The sequence below is a fragment of the Cnephaeus nilssonii genome (genome assembly GCF_951640355.1).
Source record: "Cnephaeus nilssonii genome assembly, chromosome: 1".
NCBI classification, from domain to species: domain Eukaryota; kingdom Metazoa; phylum Chordata; class Mammalia; order Chiroptera; family Vespertilionidae; genus Cnephaeus; species Cnephaeus nilssonii.
Genome location: NC_137072.1, coordinates 91,799,711 through 91,816,495, shown reverse-complemented (window position 1 = coordinate 91,816,495; position 16,785 = coordinate 91,799,711). Strand labels below are relative to the sequence as shown.

At 40.3% G+C, this 16,785-nt stretch overlaps 1 protein-coding gene across 2 annotated transcripts in view; it reads right to left on the bottom strand.

The window, feature by feature from the left end:
- ATP8A1 (ATPase phospholipid transporting 8A1) overlaps positions 1–16,785 on the bottom strand; it is a 216,872-nt gene that overhangs the window by 176,538 nt on the left and 23,549 nt on the right. For both annotated transcript variants that reach the window (XM_079777553.1, XM_079777554.1), the window contains exons 2-5: positions 8,946–9,060; positions 7,734–7,833; positions 6,716–6,814; positions 1,944–1,989 (exon numbers count right to left, since the gene is read on the bottom strand). In XM_079777553.1, coding sequence (XP_079633679.1) covers positions 1,944–1,989; positions 6,716–6,814; positions 7,734–7,833; positions 8,946–9,060 — 360 coding nt within the window. The remainder of the gene's footprint in view (positions 1–1,943; positions 1,990–6,715; positions 6,815–7,733; positions 7,834–8,945; positions 9,061–16,785) is intronic.

Here is a 16,785-nt window from a genome sequence, read left to right as displayed (position 1 = left end):
AGAAAGAATATTTTCTCTGAAGAATAGAAAAAAGGGAGTATTTTGGGGAGTATGTAAGTACCTAGGAAATCATAGATCATTTCAGTTCAAGGTGTGGTGCCTAAAATAATCATACCTATGACAGCTACTCTTTGACTGTACAATAACTTCTTGGGCCAATGCTTGGAAAGAAATAACTGCCCATCCTCAATGATCGGAACTCTCTGCTGCAAGATCCAGTGTATATTGAAAAAATAATTACATATTATTAGTTCAAAATCTTTTACTGAACATTCTGAGCAACATGGCAACAAATACAAAAACTGCATGTTGCCAAAAATACCAGTACCTCAAACAGTTAGTTTTTCCCTTTCAACTCCTGTGCCTTTCACTTTCCCCACCTTCATGGAGTAACTTTATTCCCAGACTTCTAAAAGCCTCCTACTCCAATGTGTTCTGCTCCCCATCTTTCATGTGCATGTTCATCCTGTCTGTTTTTGTCTGTAAACCTTCAACAGCTAGTCAGTATGCATAAGGACATTGGGAATCCCCTGGCTTGGCATTCAAGGCCCTATAAAAATTGACCCTGGCCCACATTTTCATCTTGTTAGCTTCCCTTTGAGATGCCCCTCCTTCTTCATCCGATGCTGTAATGATGGTTCAACAAAGCAATCCAACAGCCTCCTTCATCTCTGTTCAGGATAACCTCTCCTCCTGTTTTCTCACTCAACCCACTCGTACTGTTTTCCCCATGTGCCTCTGCTCATCCAATGTTTCCCCAAAATTTAAAATGTAGCTCAAGTTACCCCACAATTTTCTCTCCTTCTTTAATTATATAGCATTTGACATATAAACCATTATTTGCTACAAAATTTCAGAGAGACATTGAGATCATGTAATCCATCCAAGTCCATAATAGAACATAAATATTTTGTTAACTTTTTAGGTGACAAATAAATGTGACTTTGTCAAATGTATAAAAAGCCAGCAGGTAATTCCTTTGGTGGAAGGTGGTAAGAAGACAAGCAGGGCATTTTGATGGGGTCCCATGAAAATCACAGCAATATAAAAATACTGTTTTTAATTATCAGCTAATTTTGGCAGACATGTCTGATCTTCAACACATCAGGGGACTTCAGAGAGAGATGAGACTCTTAGATGGGACAAGCCCCTGGATGGAACTCTGTGTCTGTTTTGCATGTTCCTGAGTATTTCTTAAAAATCTGATAATAGTCTATTTCTTATGTTGAAGGTCATTTTGCTTTAGGCTGCATCAAAATGAGACCCACACAACAAAGGAGCCATGCCAAAATGCCATGCATTTCCAAGTAGCTGGCCTGGATTTAATCATTTCATTTATTTCTGGAGCATATATTGTTTCCATGTATAGTATAATCAAAGTGCTCCCAATATGCCTTTTGCCCAAGCAATATAAAATCTTACTATTTTCTATAAATCTTCTATAATAATAAAAGCATAATACGTTAATTAGACCGGACGTCCTTCCGAATGACCTCCTGGATGAAGCCGCAGCGGGGGCTGAGACCCTCGCACAAATTTCGTGCATCAGGCCTCTAGTTTCTAAATAATTATAGAATAATTGTTTTCTATAATAGTATTTTTGCTAGAATAATATCTATAAGTCACAAACAAAATAAAGACATTTTGCAGCATTTAATACTGTCAAAACTACAGCAGATTTTATGGACAGTACTTAAGAGCACATTGCTATGAGGTAATTAAATATATTAAAGATGTTACCTTTCAAAAGTATTACCACTGTAAGTCATCTATTGCAAATTTAAATGTCATGCTAATAAATGTTACACAGCAAGAATCTACCCTGGAACAAAAACGTAAGACATATACAGTGTTTTCAATTGAGTTACATTTAACTGAAGTGATTATTTATATTAGCATGAGTGCATTTGACAGATATAAGAAATAAATTGTAAAATTCCTACCTTGTGTCTGTTTCTTGTTCACAGCATTATCAGCTTTATGTCGTTTCTAAAGTTTAAAAGCAAAAATAAAAACTGTGAAAATGTGAGCAAGATAAAACAAAATAGCACCTACAACAAGAGATTTCTTTAACTTATTTTCATACCCATATCAATGTCATAAATATGCTGCGGGTGTGATGATGGGAGAATCAGAGGGTAATCAGGGATTTTAAAACTGAAAGCAATCCACAGTCCTTTTCCAGGAGTACAGGTGTATGGGTCCTCGAAAGGTCTGACATCAGCATGCAGGGAAAATTCAAATTTTAATGTACTAGGAGTTTGCGCTGAAAGGCTGACTTAGTCATTTGCTTCAGTAACTCACTTACAAAAGATTGCCTAAGAAAATTATCTATAACTACCATTTAATAATGGCACTGAAATATTTTCAACTTATAAAATCCATTATCTAATTAAGCTGATACATCCTCTATAATTTAATGATGTGCTGATGTCTGTCAGTGACTAGAAACAAGTGCATCTACCACTTGCACAAAGCCGCTTCCATCTACTGCTCCCCAAGAGCCACTCTCCCCCAAATCAGAAGCCACTGAATGCATGATCCTGTTCTCCTTCCTCCCAAAAGCACTAGGACAAAAATAAACTAACAGGCGAGTTAGTCTATGTCTAGGTGGGTGAGTTTGAAGTTACAGAAGCCAAGGCTTTACAGCAGTAAGGAAAAGAAACAGCAGGCCAGAGGAAGGTGAGAATTTGAATGACCAATGGAAACGAGAGGTTTTCCATAGCTTCTGTCTAAACGTATACCACTGTGTGTAACACATCAGCTTCTGTTGACGTTGGAAAAAAGTGCTGAGTGTAACTGACTCTGTGTTCAAAGGTTCTAGCATATAAAACCCATGTTCAGATTTAGCTGCATATACCTGACTATAAGGTAGGATGGAACATATGCAACACCAATGAGTTCCTAAGCTTTCCATTGAGAAGAAAGATGGTTTTTAGGGGCACAGGGCACAATAGGAAAACACTTTCCAAGAGAAAAGTCTGGAGACACAGCAACCCTCAGGAGGACTGGCATAATAGCTGGCAATGAGAACTTGCTTCATCCTAATAACCAGCCAGTGAACTGCTCAAAATGCAAGTAGCGCATTCAGAACGCTTCTGTGGAAGGCTTATTGAAAATAATCCTTGCCACATCCACATGCAGGGACAATTCTTTCTCAGAATAAAACTATCATGGGGGGTAATGCGGGGATAAGAACACATATGTAATACCTTGATCAATAAAGAAATTTTTTTAAAAGAATAAAACTATCATAAATAAAAGTGTAATAATGTACACTTATAATAGGCAAGTTATTGCTTCCAAAAGCAAGCATACCATTTGCCAGCAAATATTCTTAACTGAATTTTGTAAAGTTCTGTTAAGTTTGTAGCTTCAGTAGAGCATATTATTCAGTAAAACATGCTTACTTATTTTGTTTGTTAATAAAGATTTTAAGAAAATGAACCGTAACCCAAAATAAATTTTAGACTGAAATAAGGATCCAAGGTAAAAGCAGATACTCAGAGCAGGTGCAAATATTTCCAAAACAATGCATAGCTCTAATATATAATAGTTAGACTTTCAACTGAAGGAGACAAATAAAAGCTAATTAACGAAACATTCCACTTCTACAGGAAATTTAGTCTTAGTGAAACCCGAGGAGTTCCTGAACATTACTGTCCATACACAGAGAATTTCTGTACAGAGCATCCCTTTCCTTAACCTTTCCACCACTGAATAAATTAGGGTACTTTGTCAGGACATAATTGTGCTGAATATACATAAGGACCCACCCAGACAGGCAGATTCTAATCTGATGACTACAAAAAGAAAGCATCTTTGTATCTTAAGAGAGCATTATTCTAAAAGTAATTGTTTAGAAAAATTTATATAGTTATTCTCTGAATTCAAATACCGCCACTGTCTTGTAATCAGAATTCACTAATACCAGCGAGACTTAGTGAATTACTTAATATTTTCAATATTTGGTTGACAGCACACCAATAAACTGGACTGTGTAAATAGTTCCATGAACTTTAGGATACTTAAGGATGCAATATTGGTTAATCCTACTTCTGGGAATTTTTCCAACCCAGACATTTCTTGTTGCATTATCGTCTGGGTCTTCTACCTGCACCTTAGCCCCCTTTGTCTCCTTGCTTGTAATTCAGTGATGGAATTCCTTAAGGCTCACTCCCTTACCCTCTCTCCTTCTCACTCTACATTCTCTTAGTTCATTCATACCTGCAATTCCAACGATAACCAACACATAAATATATACCAGCCAAAACTCTCATCTGAGTTCCAGACAGTTATATCCAGTTGCCTCCTTGACATCTCCCTCAAGCAGTCTTGTTAAACCATTCTTACAGACCATTTTTTAGTTCATTCCTTAATACTTATTAGAAAGCTACTTCAAATGATACTATTATTACCCCATGATCTACACTAATAAAAGAGTAAGATGCAAATTGACCGTGCCTTCGTGATCCTCACCAGCCAATCAGGAGTGAGCATGCAAATTAACCCAACAAAGATGGCAGGCTAATTTGCATACACAGGCGCCGAGCGGCGTTCCACATTGCCCCAGTTGCTCTGGGCCTCTGGGCAGTGTGGGAAGGCGGAAAGGCGGCTCCAACTGGAGGGAAGGTGGTGCTGGCAGCCAGGGGAAGGAAGGCCCATTCTTGCACAAAATCTTCATGCATCAGGCCTCTAGTACTAATATAATATCCTTCAGAAACTGCCCAATTAGCTGTGTTCTAATAGGCGTTTTGTTAAAACAAACAAACAAACAAACAAAAAACTTCTTGGATACCATTCTATTTACCATGTATTTTCATAAAGAGGGGTACTAAAAACATAGGTAGAGAGCTTATAGCTTTGCTAAGGAAAAGAAAAGGTAAGGGTAGATGCGGCAGTTTAGAGCAATGACTATAAGGCAGGAGTCTGGAGCCTTATTTGAATTCTCACAGCCCCACTTAAACAGCTGTAAGACCTTGGGCAAGTTACCTTACTACTCTGTGCCTCCTCACCCTCATCTGTAAAATAGGGATAATACCATTTATTCTTGAAAGGGTTAATATAAGATTTAATAAATGTAAAGGACATAAAGCACAAACATGGAACCCAGAAGTTCAGTTATTAATATTATTATTGGTGACTCACCACAAAAATAAAAAAGAGCAATGGATGGGATAGAAATTCCATCAATTTCTTGGACAAGATACCTGGCCGCTCCAAGCCTCAGTTTCCTTACCTTTAAAATGGGGTTAATATCCAACTTTCAAAAGTTAGTGAAGGAATTAAACGAGAAAAACTTTTGCAAAAACAATAGCATAATGCTAGTAAGTAACAGATGCTCAATGAAACCTAGGTTAAACAAAGAAAGAAAAGGGAGTACAAGAGGCAAAGAAAGAGACAAAACTGTAATAAAGACGAATCCTTATCGAGTGCCAAATCCAACCTTCATTTGAAAGGTGGTAAGTCCGTGGGGGACAATACGCGTGAGAAGAGGGCCCTGTACTTTTCAGCTAGTGGTCCCCACCAAGTACGTCATTTGCAATCAAGAGGACTCTGGTGTTTTACACACACAACCTCTGTTTGCACTCTTACACACTTGGATGTTTTTGACACTGATGATCTAAACCAGGGGTGGGGAATATCCGGCCCGTGGGCTGTATAAGGCCCACGAAATCATTTGGTCTGGCCCTGCCGAGGCATTAAGGGTGCATTAATTACACGTTTGACCATATATAGCAGGCTAATTTTTAAGCTGATAATTTTGTACGGCCTGCGAATGATGTTATCAATATCCAAATGGCCCTTGGCAGGAAAAAAGGTTCCCCATCCCTGGTAAACAGTCGGCTGACCCATGTCTAATGGTCTAGTGATGCTATGGCTCATGTGTTCTCAGTGAGATCCCAACTGGATCCCCCGCAGCGATAATATTAATGAATGTTTGTGTAACTTTAAATTGGAGCTTTCTAAAGAATGTCTGGGCCTTTCCTCTCCTTACCATCTGACTTGCCTAAGGCTTGACAGAAGGTCGTTGGAGACAGGCATATTATTTAAAGGGCATAGAAAAAAATGTTGGCTTCCTCAACTAAAACAACAGATAAAACAGAAGAAAAAGAAAAGCCTGAATGTATCTTAGGGAATGTATTTTATAAAGGGGAAACTGACTTCCCCTTTTCTCTGCTACTACGGAAAAATAAAAATAGCACATTTGCTGTTACTTTCTTTTAATACAACAAGATAAAAGAAAAGGAAACGTAGAACTACTAAAATAAGAAAGGAATCATAGGTATTTAATGAGGTGAAAACTAGGGTATATAAACTTAAAAATAAAAAATACCAAGTAACCCTTTACTACATTTAGATAGTTTGGAAGTTCTATTTAATTTGAAACAATGTTCAAATTGAAAATTGAGCGTAATTAATAATAATGGTCAAATACATTTTTTCTAAGTCAATTATTTCATTCAAATTAATTTCTTTCATTAATAAACTACAAACATAAGGAAACACTGTAGCAAGCATTTTGAAATGTTAATCATATAAAAATCAATAGAAATTCACTGCAGAGGTGGGAGGATATTCTACACACTTCTAAGCTGAATGGGCATTTGAAGCAGCCTGTGTCAAGAACGAAATAACTGAAAGAAGAAATAATATTTTTAAATAGTTATATAAAAATAGTCACATTTACTTATGAAAAAAATTAAGTACTTACAATATCTTCTATGATTTCTTTGATAGCTGCCACAGCTAAAATAAATAAGAGAGGAACCAGTGTTGTATAGCGACCTGTTGGTGATACATCAGGTATTTGCTATTTGAAGGAAAAGAGAGAGAAATCCAGTGAGAACTAGCATGTTGATTATACATTTAAAAACGGCAACATCTTAGTGCCTCTTAAAATATGCTTCCTTGATTTTACTATCTCAGCAGACTGACACTGGATAAGGTGATTCGCTCAAGTCTAAGAAGCAGCTGGAAGAGCATGTTAATGCACTTCCTGGCAAGCAGTTGTGTGTAGGACTAACAGCTACAAAGGGGGCGTGGTTACATACATTACATTATATCCATATACTAATATATCATGTGGCCATTAAAATATTTTACCTACACAATCAATCTCATGGGAAAATACTGGTATTGCAGGTTATTAAACACTCTGTGGTCCCCTTTGTATACTAAATTAATATACAAGGAAAAAACAAAAAAAGACCAGAAGGACATACACCCAGATTTTAAGAGCGTAGTTGCCTCTCGGTGGTGGAATGAGTTGTAAATTTTGTCTTTAGACATTGATACGTTTTCTAATTCTTTTTACAATGAGTGTATGCTATTTTTTAATAAAAATAAAACTTTTCCCCCCCTAACACAACTACAAAGAGAAACAAGACTTAAAGTCATAATTCTTGTATTCTAAGGTTCAGAACTGACAGTTATATTGTTACTGAAATAAATTGATATTTTAAGAAAATTCCCCATCCCAAATGAATAGAACCCAAATGAATAGTCCTCATCACATCGAATTTACAGAACAATTAGAAAGAAGCTGATAAAAATGAATGGAAAGACTAAAAGAGGCAGTGAAATTCTAACACGGCTGTAGCAGAAGCTGGAAGTGTCCACCCAAACCAGCTGACTTCTCTGTGTTCGGATAAGCTTCTGGAGACCGGTCACAGGCTTTCATTAAATGGGAACATCTGATGTTGAACTAAGGTCTTACGACAGGACTTTACCTGAAGCAGTGCAATAAAGAGAAAGAACGAGTTGGCGGCTCTCCTGAACTGCGAGTAGAGAAATCGAGGAAGGAATGTGATGATGTTGTATTTTGCAGTGCTAGAAAACAAAATGGAAGTAGCATCAAACTTAACTGCTCCACAATTAGCTCCAACGTTTACAAAATTCTAGTATCACCGTCTACAAAATTGGATGAGGAGCATCTGTCCCCGGCTTCAAGTTGGGAGACTATTGCAAATGGTCATGAACCTGAATGAAAAGGATTGACGGGAACTGTATAAACAGTAAGACTTTCATTTCCTGCCTAATATCTTTCTTTCTCCTTGGTCAGCCATCCTGTTTTAACATTACCAGGGGTAGCTTACAAAGAAGAGCAGCTTTAGTTGAGAAAATGTATAATAGGTTCATTGAAAATAAAATCTTGCAAAAAAACAACAACAACAAAGTCAGCAATTTGAGCAGGACCAGAGAGACTTTAAATAGAGATGCCTTCCCTGGATAACTTCAGAGAAATGGGGAGTTTCCTGGATTTGAATTTTCTTCAGGGACCCTCCATGACTTTGGCTAGGACTCCGCACTGAACACATCAGATATAGCCAGCCAGTCACAGTTTAGGTGTTAGAAACATCCAATCTTCCTCTTGTTAATAACAGAGAGGAGATTTAAAGGGGACACACGCCACACTCCCCAAACTGAGAAAAGTTACTCTTGCTTGAATTTTAAGTTGTAAATGTTCACTTTAAATGGGCATGTCTCCAGTTTAGGAATGCTGCCAACGGAGAAACACTGGGTTTGCATTGGGGGTGCTCACTTGGTTCCAGGGGCCACTTAGTGAATTGGGCTTATAACAGAGATACTTTTATATTACTGTTGGAATGAATATATAACAATGAAGTAATTCTCACAGCCCTCCATTCCTCACCACCATACTAAATTTTGCAACTATTTAGCCAAAAGGAGTTCTCCGGTGAAGAATGGCAAAGGACCCCTTCTAAAATGAGAAATCTTGTTAACCCCAAACAATACTCTATTAACAGGTTTAACACGAAGGGATTACCCACGAGCAGCTGCATATCCTTTCTGCTCCTTCCTTATTGGCTAGACTAGAAGATGGAGAAATAGCCCATTCACACGGCCGCTAGCAAGCTCTTGGCAATCCTTTTCATTTTGGCTGTGCTGGCTGGTCCAGATCATTCCTTAGCAGTTCCTACCTGACGTGGTTGTTGCAGAACTTCGTCAGCTGGGGCTGGTTGATGAATATAGTCCGTATTTCTTCCTGGTCTGCCAGGGAAGTCTTCTCTGAAACATCATCGGTCTTCTCATAACCTTAAGGAGAGAGAGAGAGAGTCTTCTTACTCTATAAGAAATGTTTCATTTTATTGTCTACTAGACCAAAGCCACATTTCATAACTATTCCAGAATCTAAAATCTGTTATAAGCTACATGCATCTCCTTATTGGTCTTCTTATTTCTTTCATAATAAAAAGAAAACGCACCACATTTAACATTTCTTCTAAATTTAAAAGGCAGCATTTAATAGTATGTAAAAACTGACCCATTTCAAAAACAGTGACCAATTTTTGTTCATCTTTCCCCCATATATGTTCAACTTAACTTTATTTCCTCCCAATACCTAAGAATATGTCCAAAAGTAACAAAAATTTTAAATTGGTTTACATTATAGTTTTAGACAAGTACTGACAAGACAGAAGTAATTTAAAATATATTTTAAAAATTTAAGCATACATATTTAATGCTTTTGTTTTTTCTTTCCTTTTTGGATGAAGTCAGAAAAAAGATGAACAATGAGGTTTAAATAGGAAACCAATTACTTAACTCACTATGATCATCTTACTCTTTTCACTAATTAGAATGTATGTTCACAAACAAATTTAAAATGTTTTAAGATCAAGTCATCTCACAATCATTGTAACAATTCAACAGATTCAGGCAATTTCAACTAGGTAACAGCTTATTGCAAAGTTGACAGTGGTTTAAAAACAACAACATGTAAGTTCTAGAAGAATAAAACAATTTATTTTATTTTATTTTATTTTATTTTATTTTTTACAGAGAGGAAGAGAGAGGGATAGAGAGCTAGAAACATCGATGAGAGAGAAACACCGATCAGCTGCCTCCTGCACACCCCCCACTGGGGATGTGCCCGCAACCAAGGTACATGCCCCTGACCGGAATCGAACCCGGGACCCTTGAGTCCGCAGGCCGACGCTCTATCCACTGAGCCAAACCGGTTTCGGCAAACCAATTACTTAACTCACTATGAACATCTTACTCTTTTCACTAATTAGAATGTATGTTCACAAACAAATTTAAAATGTTTTAAGATCAAGTCATCTCACAATCATTGTAACAATTCAACAGATTCAGGCAATTTCAACTAGGTAACAGCTTATTGCAAAGTTGACAGTGGTTTAAAAACAACAACATGTAAGTTCTAGAAGAATAAAACAATTTAAACTGCTTACTTTACCCTATCGAGAATTCAATGAGGCTGGATTAATTCCCTTCCCCTTTGCTAGAGAGGCCCACACCAAGAGCACTCTATCTCAAGTACCCATTTGCCTTCTCTTTTCTGCCAAGCCAATGCCAACTCCTCCCTTAAGAGCTGCAACTTGGGGTCTCTCACTAAAGCCAGTGAACCTTCTCTGGGTCCCCACAGTCCTCCACACTCCCCTCTCCCCAGCAAAACACTTACTAGAACGTTTCCTTACTGCCTTCTTGTGAGTCAGTCTCCCCCGACCAGAAAGGGAACTCCCTGGGGCTACTGGTGGTGTGTTACTCATCTTCCTAACACGGCACAGGCAGCAGGTACTTGGTAAACGTTTGCCGAATAAACAAATACCACATGACAAAGGAGTGGTTATTTGGCCGTTTTTTTTCTGGGGCAAGCAAATGCTTCTCCACCCACTGATAAGGACACTACACCAGCCAAGAGCTGGTAATAAACTGTGCTATAAGAAAAGCTTGCCTGTGGGGTTTTGTGGTTCTATGAACTGGGAAAATCACTTAGGCTTTCTACAAAGGGGAGGAACATGAGCATGGAGACCCAGGGTACAGGGAAGAGTGTAGAGTGTGCAGGAGAGTGGGAATCTTACCTAATAAAGAGGGAATATGCTAATTGACTGTCACACCCACAAAGATGGTGGTGCCCACAGCCACACAATGGTGGTGCCCAGTCCCCTCAGCCCTGCCGGAGCGGCAGGTGCTCAGCACGGCTGGGCCCGCTCCCAAGCAGGTCCAGCCGCTCTGCGCATCTTCCTCTGGAGTCCCCCAATCCCCTCATCCCCCCAGCTGCCCAGAGCTGGCCCGAGGTGCAGGCAAGCCTTGGATGGTGGCTTCCCAGCCGCCTAGGGCCGCCCGAGGCTTGCGCTGCTGACAGTGGCAGCAGCAGAGGTGTGATGGGGGCATCACCTTCCCCTGAACGCCGGGTCACCTCCTGCCCCTGAGGGCTCCCAGACTGTGAGAGGGGGCAGGCTGGGCTGAGGGACCCCCTCCAGTGCATGAATTTTCATGCACCGGGCCTCTAGTAGGACAATAAAGATGAAGCACAGACAAAGGCCAGGTAAAGGCAGGTGAGATATGGCACTAAAAAAGCACCCAGGCTGGATCTGAGAGCACCTGTCATGCTTGTGAAGAAGGCTGGATGGCATCCTCCGGTTGGTAGCCAGCTTTCCAGGTCGACAGGCAGGGAGTGAGAGCCATAGTTTATACTCAGCACTTGGATGTCACACGGCTCCACGTAAGTACACTGACCCTCATTTTACAGGTAGACACATCGGGAGCTTGGCCCATGGTCAGTCACATGGTTCATAATTTTCTTTCACTACATCATGTTTTAGATACAACACTAGCTTTCCCTCCTAGTTTCATAGAATCAAAATTTCACATATGTATTATTACAGACCAAATGTTTGTGTCCCCTCCAAAGTTCGCCCCTCAAAGGGGTGGCATTTGGAGGCGGGGCCTTTGGGAGGTGATTAGGACATGAGGTCTGAGCCCTCATGGATGGGATTAGTGCCCTTGTAAAAGAGACCCCAGAGAGATCGCTCATCTCTTCCATCAGATGAGGACACAGCAAGAAGACAGCCATCTCTGAACCAGGAAGTGGGTTCTCACTAGACACTAAATCTGCTGGCGCTTTGGTCTTGAGCTTCCCAGCCACCAAAACTATGAAGTTTTGTTACAGCAGCCCAAACAGACTAAGACATGGGTTATCAAACGGAGGCATAGCAACCTTAAACATTCTTAAAGATGTTCCTTAATGACAGCGCCAAGTGGACTCTTTCCGGCACCTTACTGGACAGAGAGCCTCAGGAACACCAGGTCTCTGCTCTGCTCAAACTGATTCCCTCAGGCTGTACTTTATGTAACGGGACTGCTGGGGGCCTGGGCCCTTGGATGTTCTTAGCTGAGGAGTTGGGTGTCACTCCTCCCCTGACATATCCATTTATATTGGGATCTCAAATGCTGCTGGCGGGAGCTGGACATCACATCTCCTCACATATTAATTTGGATTCAAGAATTTCTATGCCGCAAAGGACAAAGGAATTAGAATCAACCCCTTCCCCAACATGAAAGCTAGAGTAATTAAAACAATTTTGATGATCGCCCCAACCGGTTTGGCTCAGTGGATAGAGCGTCGGCCTGCGGACGGAAGGGTCCCAGGTTTGATTCCAGTCAAGGGCATGTACCTTGGTTGCGGGCACATCCCCAGTAGGGGGTGTGCAGGAGGCAGCTGATCAATGATTTTCTCTCATTGATGTTTCTAGCTCTCTATCCCTCTCCCTTCCTCTCTGTAAAAATCAATAAAATATATTTAAAAAATTTTTTGATGGACTAGTATGTCCCCAACCAAGGTCTGATAATGAGAAACCTTTAAGGAAAAAACTCACCAAAATGAGGGGGAAAGCCTACCCTGGTGACCTGTTCTCAATGAAACAAGAACATAGAATATGTGTGATAGTCAGTCTATTCAAGAAATGGTTTTGGGGAAATTGGACAGATACATGCAGGAAGGAAGGAAGGAAGGAAGGAAGGAAGGAAGGAAGGGAGGGAGGAAGGAACTAGACCACCTTTATACTCCATATACAAGAATAAACTCAAAATGGATTAAAGACTTAAAAAAACGTAAAACTCAAAACCATAAAACTCCTTAGAAGAAAACATAGGCAATAAAATCTTGGACATTTTTCATGTCAATATTTTTTATGCTATATGTCCTTGGGCAAGGAGAACAAGAGAAAAAATAAACAAATGAGACTATATCAAACTAAAGAGTTTTTGTACAGCAAAGGAAACCGTTAGCAAACTGAAAAGACAACATATTGAATAGGAAAAGATATCTGCCAATGATACATCCAATAAGGGGTTAATATCCAAAATTTACAAAGAATTCATACAACTCAACACCAAAAAAGCAAACAACCCAATTAAAAAATGGGCAGAGGACCTAAACAGACATTTATCCCAAGAGGACATACAGATGGCCAATAGCCAAATGAAAAGATGCTCAACATCACTAGTCGTCAGAGAGATGCATATTAAAATCACAATGAGATATCACCTCACACCTGTCAGAATGGCTATCATCAATAAATCAATAAACAAGTGCTGGGGAGGATGTGGAGAAAAGGGAAGCCTCCTGCACTGTTGGTGGGAATGCAGAATGGTACAGCCACTGAGGAAAACAGTAAAGAGTTTCCTTAAAAAATTCAAAATGAAACTGCCTTTATCACCCAGTGATTTTACTTTTGGATATATAGCTGAAGAAACCCAAAACACTAAATTAAAGGACTATATGCATTCCTACGTTCATTGCAGTGCTATTTACAATACCCTAGATATAGAAGCAATCCAAGTGCGCATCAATAGATGTGGATAAAAAATGCTGGTACATTTATACAATTGAATATTAGCCATAAAACAAATGAAATCTTGCCATTTGCAACCATGAATGGACCTAGAGGGTATTATGCTAAGTGAAATAAGTCAGACAGAGAAAGACAAATACCACGTGATTTCACTTATATGAGAAATCTAAAAAGCAAAATAAGCAAATAAATAAAATAGACACAGGTTCATTACCAGAGGGAAAGGGCAGGGGATGTAGAAGAGAATAAGGGAGGGATAAATGGTGGTGGAAGGAGATTTGATTTGGGGTGGTGAGCTCACAATACAACATACAGATGATGTATTGTAGAACTGTACACCTGAAACCTATATAATTTTATCAACCAATGTCACCATAATAAATTCAATAAAAACTGTTTAAAAAAAGTTAAGTCTCACAGATACAGAAAACAGACTGATGATTGCCAGAGGGAAGGAGAGTTAGGGGTGCTGGGTGAAAAGGGTGAAGGGATTAAGTAGTACAAATTGGTAGTAATAAAATAGTCCTGGGGATGCAAAGTGCAACATAGGGAATATAGTCAGCAATACTGAAATGTTCAGTGCCAGGTGGGTACTTGAAATATGGAGGGGACTACATTGTAAAGTATATGATTGTCTAAGTACTATGCTGTACACTTGAAACTAATCCTATATAATAAAAGGCTAATATGCAAATCGACCGAAGGGAAGAATGACCAGTCGCTATGATGAGCACTGACCACCAGGGGGCAGATGCTCAACATAGGAGCTGCCCCCTGGTGGTCAGTGCGCTCCCACAGGGGGAGCACCACTCAGCCAGAAGCCGGGCTCACAGCTTCTGGCGAGCGCAGAGGCAGTAGCCTCTCCTGCCTCCGAAGCAGCGCTAAGGATGTCAGACCGACGGCTTGGGGCGCATGCCTAAGTCATCAGTTGAACATCCCCCGAGGGCTCCTGGACTGCGAGAGGGTGCAGCCTGGGCTGAGGCACCAACCCCCACCCCCGTGCACAAATTTCGTGCACCGGGCCTCTAGTACAAAATAACATTGAATGTAAACTGTAGTTGAAAAATAAAATAAAGAGTAGGACCAGTAGAGGGACAGAATGGTTCTAGGCACTGAATACTGTGGACTTCATGGCTTTGTTCTCTCAGGCACGATGGAAAAGCCTTGGAAAGGTAGGGCATGTGAATCTGATATGGAGCACAACCCATGGGGCTGTCAGTACGATCCCTGAGCAGCTACGAAAAGCAAGGAGGAAGATCTGCACCAAAAACAAGGAAGTGAGGCACTCCGACAGTGGCAGCCGGTGGTCACCCTTGCCCTGTTTAGTAGGGCTCCAGCGAGCTTGGCCTCACAGGCTCTTTCACCAGCAGTGACACACAGCAGTGCCACAGGCACCCGAGGCCCACTCCCAAGATGTCTGAAGGCCGGAGGTTGCAGGTATCACCTTGTGTATGTACCTGATAGCAGGTAGCAGTGATGAAGGCATAGAGATTCTCAGGAATACCCGAGTGAATGCACCCAACCTCAGAGGTCCACAGGAATATTTCATGAAGGCATCTGGGAGTAAGACTGGCTTCTTACTAATTTGGAATGTGAGAGTTTGTAACTGTTATAATTAGAATCGGCAATGAACTCTTATCTTACAGTGTAGAAATAGGCGGGATAAATTTGGACATATGGTAATTCATCTACCCAGACTGCCTCTGTGGAGAAGAGAAACAAGGCTCTTCTACTGGAATGAATGAACCAATATGTATGAAAGGAAGGGAGGTAGCAATTTTGATCTCATATTCCTTCTGGGTTACGGATGAAAACACATTCCCTACATTCAACCTGACAGCCACCCAACATGCACCAAACAACTCTATTTTTATGCTTCTTTTTTTCTTTTTAATTTCATCTTCAACAGCTATGATGATCACATCAAGAGCTCTGTGTTTGGACCTGGGCAATGCCTTCACTAAGATGCTGATGTGCAGAGATGGCAAAGGTAACTGGCAGAAGATCCTTCCACCACTCTGCCCCAAAGAAGGTAAAACTAAGATGGTACAGTTGCCATTCCTTCCTATACACAGTTTATCCTTTGTTTTAAGGTGGGAAGCTATGCCTCTTGGGATCTGTTTAATAATTCAGAGAGCTCGTTCACATAAATCATTAAAGACCACCAGTAGCTCTTAATCCATCTGTCTTGCCTCCCAAAGACTTACTAAGAATGGAGTCCGCTTTTGTGTCTTCCCCTCACAGAAGGCACGTGGAGGAGAGTGAGGCCCAGATCTACCAATAGTTCTCATGGAGACTTCATGGAAAGTGGGAGGTTTTAGCTACTGAATGTACTACAAGGAGATATTTGTATTACTAAATAAGGATATACAAGCAGCATCAATAAGGATATACCATTTCAGCTTCCAGCAATAATTTTCTTGATCAAGAAAACATAGGATGATGATGGTCAGCACCCTAGTCACAGCCCTGAAGTGAACACCTGCTCACCTTCCCCTAAGAGTGTTAGGCCATTAAACCCTCTTAGTGGTTGTGTGGCAAGCTCAGGTTCTTCCATTGATTACTTATGTGATCCCAAGCAAACCACTTACTCCCTGGGGGGTTATTCTCTTCCCTTGTAAAGTAAGGAAGGTAGGCTAATCATCTTAGGTTCTTTTCCAGCTCCAAAGTCCTGTGAAATTAGTATCTACTGGGCACCAGGAAGGAAAAAAGTCAAATCTCATTTGTTTAGAAAAACAGGACAGTTTAAAAACAAAATAGAAAATGTCCCTACTGGAGCCAGACGTTTCACAGCAACGGCTGCCTGACATAATCTGCACCCAGAAATGGTCACAGGGACAAATGGTGGTTGTGGTCATGACAAAATATCCTTATTTGAAAAGATAAATAGTGACTATACTAGTACTCGGTTGCCAGCCACTACTGTACCTGGCACTCGCCTGTTGACCAGTGATGACTGGGTTACTGAGTGTGTTGACATATAGTCCTTCTTTGTTCTTTTGCCTAGGTTCATGATCACATGCTTATATGCCCACAGAATGATGTAACAGGGAAGAAAAGTGCTCAACAGTTATTGAGTGAAAGGTTTTTAGTCCTTTTATACAATTACAACAGCATTATCACCTCTGAAAGTTCCCATTTCTCATCATAGATCATGAGC